This window comes from Callorhinchus milii, unplaced genomic scaffold (genome assembly GCF_018977255.1).
Source record: "Callorhinchus milii isolate IMCB2004 unplaced genomic scaffold, IMCB_Cmil_1.0 Scaffold69, whole genome shotgun sequence".
Taxonomy (NCBI): Eukaryota; Metazoa; Chordata; class Chondrichthyes; order Chimaeriformes; family Callorhinchidae; genus Callorhinchus; species Callorhinchus milii.
The window spans coordinates 36,333-43,486 of NW_024704810.1; the positions used below are offsets into that span (position 1 = coordinate 36,333).

Below are 7,154 nucleotides of genomic sequence, written 5' to 3' on the forward strand. Positions count from 1 at the left end.
CCGTATCAGATCTTCGGGACGCCACACAGTGCTTCATAGAATATACCGTAAATGAATTGACTGTATATTGTGAGTGCAAAGCACTGCTACAAATTGTACACATCGCTATCCCAGTGCATGAAGTGCCCAATTTATTATCAACGCTAATATTCCGAAGGAATTGTTATCTCTGGAAAATCGAAACGCCAATCTATTAACAACCTGCTTCCCACTTACTGCTGGTAACCAGAGACGTGTATGTGTGGAATAAGTAAAGTTGCACAATGCTTCGTTCTGCTGGGAATTGAACCAAAGTCTCTCCCTTGTGTGGCGAGTGCTATAACCACTGAGCTACAGGGTTCCACATGGCAGTTTTTGTAGGGTGGAATCGCTGATCTGTGCCCCTGTGGGGCTCAGTGCACAGTAATACCCCGCGGAGTCCGTAACTCTCACGTGCAATATATTTAATGGGACGGTTCTCTCCGCTTTAGACACATTCGTTGAGAAACGTTCTTTTGCAAAGTCGGCCTCGTGTTTGATCCTGTTGTTGGTGTCTGTGCGAAGGATATATTCTGGAGCTTTGTTGAAAGAGTGTCGGTACCAGAACAGATAGTCACTGATGCCGCCTGTAGCTGTATAATTACACTGCAGAGAAACATCCTCCCCTTCAGTCACTGTCACAACCGATTGGAGTTGTGTTACACTTTCCCCACCACACCATGCTGGGAAACAGAAATACAACAACAACAACAATAATTATAATTTTATTTGGGACAGCGCCTTATATCGTCGTTGCTGTGTCACCAAACACTTCACAGAACATAACGTGACTGTGCATTTTGTCGGCGAGACGTGTGATCGCATTGCTAGCAGTCGTAGTACTTTTAAATAATTATTAGCCCCTAAATGAGATCCATCAATCCAGGAACTAAATGGCAGCTGTGTAAACGGATAATGTGCAGAGTAAGGCAACTTGTCAAAGGTTTCAATCGAACAGAGTTGCTATCGCTTGCGAGGCCAATTCGCTCTCCAATGAGCTACAAGAATCTGCGAGTCATATTACATATTGGATATTTAATGCAGTAAAAATTAAGCGTTGGATAATACGGTCAGGAACCAGTCTGACAGAACCAGTTCATCGCTTACCTGACAAGGTAATGATCACTGCAGCCACATAGATAAACATTGCCATATGTACTTAGTGGCAGGTGGCGATGATAGAGCGTTGATGGTGCAGTTGTAGTATGTTGACTGGGAGGCTGTGAAATGCCGTGAGGAGGGCTGAACAGGAAACAACATGCAGAAGTTAACATATACTGTAAGGGAACATGTCTGTGGGATATGTACAAACTGTGTTTCTGTCATTGTGCGTCATCTTCTCTGCTCTGACATCTCGCTCCTCCATTGGTTCTCCTCCATCACTGACATGTCTTCGTTCAGCCGAATAGGTGTCTGATATCTACAGCAAGTTACACCCTTATTTCAGTTCATCAAAAACAATTGCGTGAGTTGCATATCTGTTTGCCATCTGTGCATGTCAATGTGCCTGTGTAAATGAACTTGCTTTCTTCTTCGAAGGACACATCTTGATTAATTATCTTCGCAGATCTCCAGGAAAAGACCGTCACGAGTTTTGGACAAGTTTCCTTTTTCCAAACGCTTAACAGTAATCCATCCAAAACAATAATAAATAGGTCAGATTCATTCCAAGACTCTTTGTGGTACTATGCTGTGCGCAATTGACTGCAGCGTTTCGCCCACAAATATACGGTCAATTCACTTTACAGTATAATCTGTGAAGCGCTTTGAGACGTCTAGAAGACGTGAACGGCGCTATATCAAATGCAACAGGTATTTATTATTGTTATAAGTGACAAGACTACGGGTGGCAAATCTATGTGAGGCTAAATTCTGATTACGTACTTTCAATTTTTTTATTAATCAAAGGGATTGATACGCCATCTGTCTACTTACAGGATTACCATAATTTTCTCTTCATAAGCTGTGGAATATAAACATCTCTGTATCTATAATAATATTTGTTGCCTTCGATAGAGCGCCTAATCATGGATTCGAGATATGTCGATGCGATTCACAGCATATAATAGCAGTAATCACTATGATTATCATTGCGTTTTATATACGACCTGGTCACATCATCGAGGCGACTCAAATGGCCTCACACGATATCATGCAATATGAATTGATTATACATTAATTTGGAGCAGTGCAGCTGCAAATTTCCCACAGCATCGTTCCGAAAACTCCCTTGGCAAATTCTTCCCTTGTGAAAGACCCCAACGGAATGTAATATTTCTAAATATATTTTCATATTCAATTGACCCAAAAACTATCCCATAGATTTCTGTCATGTTTTAAAATTATAAATTTTTAAGGCAGTATTACCCTGGTAAAGCTTACCGCCAAATTACAAAGAACCGGGTTCCTACTCACTGAAGAGTGGAGTGCATGTGGAGTAATGAAACTGATCACTGGAGATTTGTGTACGGTCTCTCTATGTGATTGTGTCACTGTGTCTCCACTGCACACACGTAGGTGGCGGCGTCTGTTACTTCTGTGCCTGTGATGCTCAGATTACTGCCCTTCTCTCTATAGTTCATTGTAGCTGTGATCTTCTTCTTCTGCTGCTCTCCTGTCTGTCCTGTTACCAAGTGTTTGAGGGCCTGGTTCGGATATTGTCCGTATCATTGTAATGCCCGCGATTCTGTTGTGAAACAGCTGATAATTACTTCTTCCTTCTCCGCAACAGTCACAGGGAGTGGCGACTGGGGGACTGTATCCTGACCACTGACACCTGGTAAATGCAAAACAATTTGTTTGTGGAACTCACCCATTAATTTAAGTAGAACTACATACAATTTCTGTAAAGCACACTCACCCCATAGGTTCACGGCAGCTTTCAGGAGCAGGAATGCTAAAGTGTAATCGCACTTAATAACGAATCTTTCAGCGCTTTGATGAACAAATGCAAGTTTCCTTTGAAACCTTAATCAACTTTCCTCACTCCATACGCCTCTGTTTGCAGAACACGAAGTTGGAATCCGATAGTCAATTGTCGAATCGCTTTCAAGGGTAAATATCCCTAAAAAAAATGGGACTCGACACGCGACTGTTTGATTATCTCTGTTTACTCCAATTGTTTATATAGTTTCGCCCATACAATACGCAGTCACAAAACTTTACAGTTTATCATGTGAAGCGCTTTCACATGCCTTAGAGATGATATAATGCGCTGTACAAAACGTCAAGTATTGTTATGATAGTCACAAGAAGGCAGGCAGGACGTGGTATTCAGTGGAAGACCCTGAGTGTGTGCAGACGGCTATACTATGTGTTGGCATCAAGTCCTCGGGGGCAGGAGTCAATTTGATAATAAGTTGAAACGAGCCATTGCGAGGGCTCAAAGCGAAAGAAGAGGAATCAAGTAATATCAGCAGTTTCTCAGATGTTTCTGCCCCAATTAGTTGAAAGTTTCCTTCCGGTCCATTTCCGCTCTATGCATCTGGGTTTCAGAAGTTTGGGTACAAGACACTATTGTTTGTGGCATAATTCATGACGACAATTTATTTTTCTCTGCTGTTTATTTCGCTGAATGACGCTTCATATATTAACATTTATTGTTGTTAAGCTGGTGTATGAAATATGTAGATACCTATCACTATCATTATGAATATATAATGATCAAGTTTTTGATATATTATATTATATGCGCGAAACACAACAACGAATTGCACACATCAGTGTCACACAAACTGTGGTGGTTAGAGTGACAAAGTCTTCGAAAAAAATCTAATTTTTATATTTTTTTCTTTATTAATTTCAATGCGTCCACGCTACACCTGGAATTTTTCCATATATTGGAGAGGAATGCGTTCTCTCTCTCTGTCTCTCTCGCTCTCTCTGTCTCTCTCTGTCGTCTCTCTCTCTCTCTCTCTCTCTCTCTCTCTCCACCTCTCTCTCTCTCCCTCTCTCTGTCACTCACTCTCTCTCTCTCTCTCTCTCACTCTCTGTCTGTGTCTTTCTGTGTCTCTCTCTTTCTCACCCTCGATCTTTCTCTCTAACATTACCAATTCTGTTTACTGAGATACGGAGAGCATTAATGAAAATCGTGATCCTCGCCCTTGACACAGCGACTAATATGTTTTGAAGACATCTCAAAATGATTTTCAGATTCAAGAGTGAAGAGAATATGTCAATTGAATTTTTGGAATAGGCAAAAGTTTAGGAACGTCAGAGTGTGCCTTGTGGTAACTCTTGGAAATTAAATCGCCAAATTCATTTCCAATGCCTTATCACGTGTTCGAGAAGTCTCAAAGCCTGTTGCTGAACATACCTGATAGGCAATATGCACTATGTTTTATTTGCGAAACGCTGCAGCCTTTAATGCACAGCAATTACCCAAAAAGAGTCGTATATTGACTAACTTTTAATTATTTCCTTATGAAGGGAATATTATTATTATTAAGAAAAATTTCGATACACCAACCGATTAACAGCTGGGTTCCTACTCCCTGCTAGGTAAATATTGGTGAGTATGTCGACCAAGGAAACTTGCCTAAGTTCTTGAGTGTTTGCTGAGTTTTTGTACGGGGAACCTGTCTTCCTGTGACAGTGTGGGGTCCAGGGCACAGTAATACACAGCGCTGTCACCCACAACATCACTAAGTATCTGCAGGTTAATTACTTTTTTCTCCTTGATCAGCTCGGCAGTGAAACGGTCAGGAGGACTGTCTACCTTTCCAGAGGAATATATCCTGAACAGGTACTGAGGAGCTCCATTTGGATTTTGCCTGTACCAGAAGGCAGCGTTTATTGTGGAATAACTGCAGTTCATTGTCACGTTCTCTCCTTCAAAATCTGTTATCTCGGGAGGATATTGGGTGACTGCATCTTGCCCGGAGACTTCTGCAAGTACAAAAACAACAGTTTGCTGAGCAACGTTCAGTGGAGATTTGCAATCATAATAAGTATAATAATAATTTCGTTTCTATAACTCGTTATCACACGGTTTGGACGTCTCAAAGCGCACACAGAATAAATTTTTATGAGAATTGACTCCATATTTTGAGGGAGATACGTTGCAGCTAATTAAGCGCTGCGTTGTCGCCCAAACCGTCATGGAATGATTGACGAAATTACTATTGATTGATTTATTCTTTAATGCATTATTACCTTCGGAAAGCTATCCCTGAATCAACTATCAACCAGGTTCCCAGTTACTGCCGGTAAACAGAGGCTTGAGGTTTAGGCAAATTTGCTGGAAATTTCGAGTTGCCCGAGAATCGAACACAGGTCCTCTCGCTTGTGAGGTGAGTGCTCTAAACATTAAGCATCTGATGTAATATAATGTAAAGGTCATGGCTGGGCATGTCCACATATACTTACTGGCTATGGTGAGGATGGCTATCAGTAACTGGCACAGAGCTGTCATGTTGGCTGCTGAGGTGTGGACAGATAATGGGATCTCTTCCTTTGTATATCGCTGTGTTGCTGCTTCAGTGACAAGTTGTAAAGAAGCTGCTGATGTGATGTGTTCAGTCGTTTATTACCTCCAATTGTAGGCGTTTCCCACTCACTAGAGGATCTTAAATTTGATCTTCTGGTGATTGGGAGCAAATGGGCCTGGGATTGGATGGGAGCATCGATTCGCCTTTCACCCACAAAGAATGTACTTTACGTTATATTCTGTGATGCTATTTGAGACGTCTCTAATAGTAGTGAGTCGCTGTATAAAGTGCAATGTCTATTATCATTCCTGTGAAAGCATTAGTTTGGTTGATGTTCAACAATGCAGCCCAACCTAAGTGGTTGAAGATTTAATTTCTACCATCAAAGCTGAGGTGACAGCCTTTCCCCGTTGATGATAGTTTCTATTCTGAGTCAGAATGTTGTTGGTTCAGGAGACATGTCGGCACTTTGAGCTCACAGTCTCGACTGAAAGTCAAATACAGGACTGTGTGTGGAATGCGATGTCCTCAAAACTCAGAAAAAGCCGATCACAGACGTTATGAATATTCGTGGGGAAATTAATGTTTGAATATTGCTTCATAATTTGGCTCACAATGTGCAGTCAATGCTTTTTACATGAATACGATGTAAAGTCTTGGAACCGCCTCCAACCTGAAAAGAGCTGTATCAAAGGCAAGTAATATTGTTATTGTTAATATTGTTATCGATGACCAAATCTTCTTATCATTGCAACAAAATAAGGAACCTGCAAACTCAGATACCTAAACCATATTGAACAAAGTCAGCTTTAATCTTCTTCTGCATTGAAACCAAAACAAGCGAACATATTGCTGCTAAGAAAATGAAGTACATTTGTTCACCATAAAGTGCGGCTGCTTACTTGGGAGAAAGACAATAAAGCATAGAATCAGAAATTTTAATTGCTTCTTGAGTAACCTAAGGCCACGCCGTAGGCAAATCTTTGTAAATTACAGTTGATCCAGTAACAGTGTATAAGATGGAAGTATGTCACCTGTAACAGGAAGCAATCTGTTATTGCTGACAAGTCAATTAGTTACAGAAAGGAACCTGACAAGTTATCTGAGTTGCAGCTCAGCTTATATATTTTGGTGCACCATCTGCTGGTGGATTGCAGCTAAAGCACGTGCACAGTTGGAGGCATTTGAAAGCAAATAGTTCGCAGCCAATCTTTTCTTTCCCAGTTGTGAATGTTGCTGTATAAAAGAAAGTTGTTGTTTCGGATGAACGTCTACTTATTTAAACAGCACAGATGGACATGCACACGTGGCGAGACTCCCAGGGAAGCAAGACGTTTGAAGTTATTTATGTGAATGTAGCATTATTATAATTAATAATGATAATAACATTCATTGCAGTAATTCACTTGGTATCGCGCCATATCTCGTATTCAAGACCCTTCAAATCGCTTGACAGAATAGACTGTACACGAGTTGACTGCATATTGTGTGGGTGAAACGCGGCAGTCAATTGCTCACATCAATGTCCCACTGGATTGAGTGCACACTTCAGTATTAATATTATTGTTTTGAAGAAGTAATTACTTCTGGGAAATCGATTCGCCAATCGAATAACAACCGGGTTCCTTCTTTTACTGCTCGTTGAACAGAGTTGTTCGTGGAATAAGGAAACGTGCACAAAGCGAAGCGAATCCTCTCTCTACTGAG

The 7,154-nt window shown here is 41.0% G+C and overlaps 2 gene segments (V, D, J or C); both read right to left on the bottom strand.

The window, feature by feature from the left end:
- Nucleotides 1–330: 330 nt before the first annotated feature.
- On the bottom strand, nt 331–1,199 carry LOC121851604. The segment is given in 2 exon segments: nt 331–701; nt 1,126–1,199. Coding segments are annotated over 2 exon segments (417 nt in total).
- Nucleotides 1,200–4,555: 3,356 nt separating this feature from the next.
- On the bottom strand, nt 4,556–5,431 carry LOC103172442. The segment is given in 2 exon segments: nt 4,556–4,905; nt 5,386–5,431. Coding segments are annotated over 2 exon segments (396 nt in total).
- Between the last annotated feature and the right edge of the window lie 1,723 nt (nt 5,432–7,154).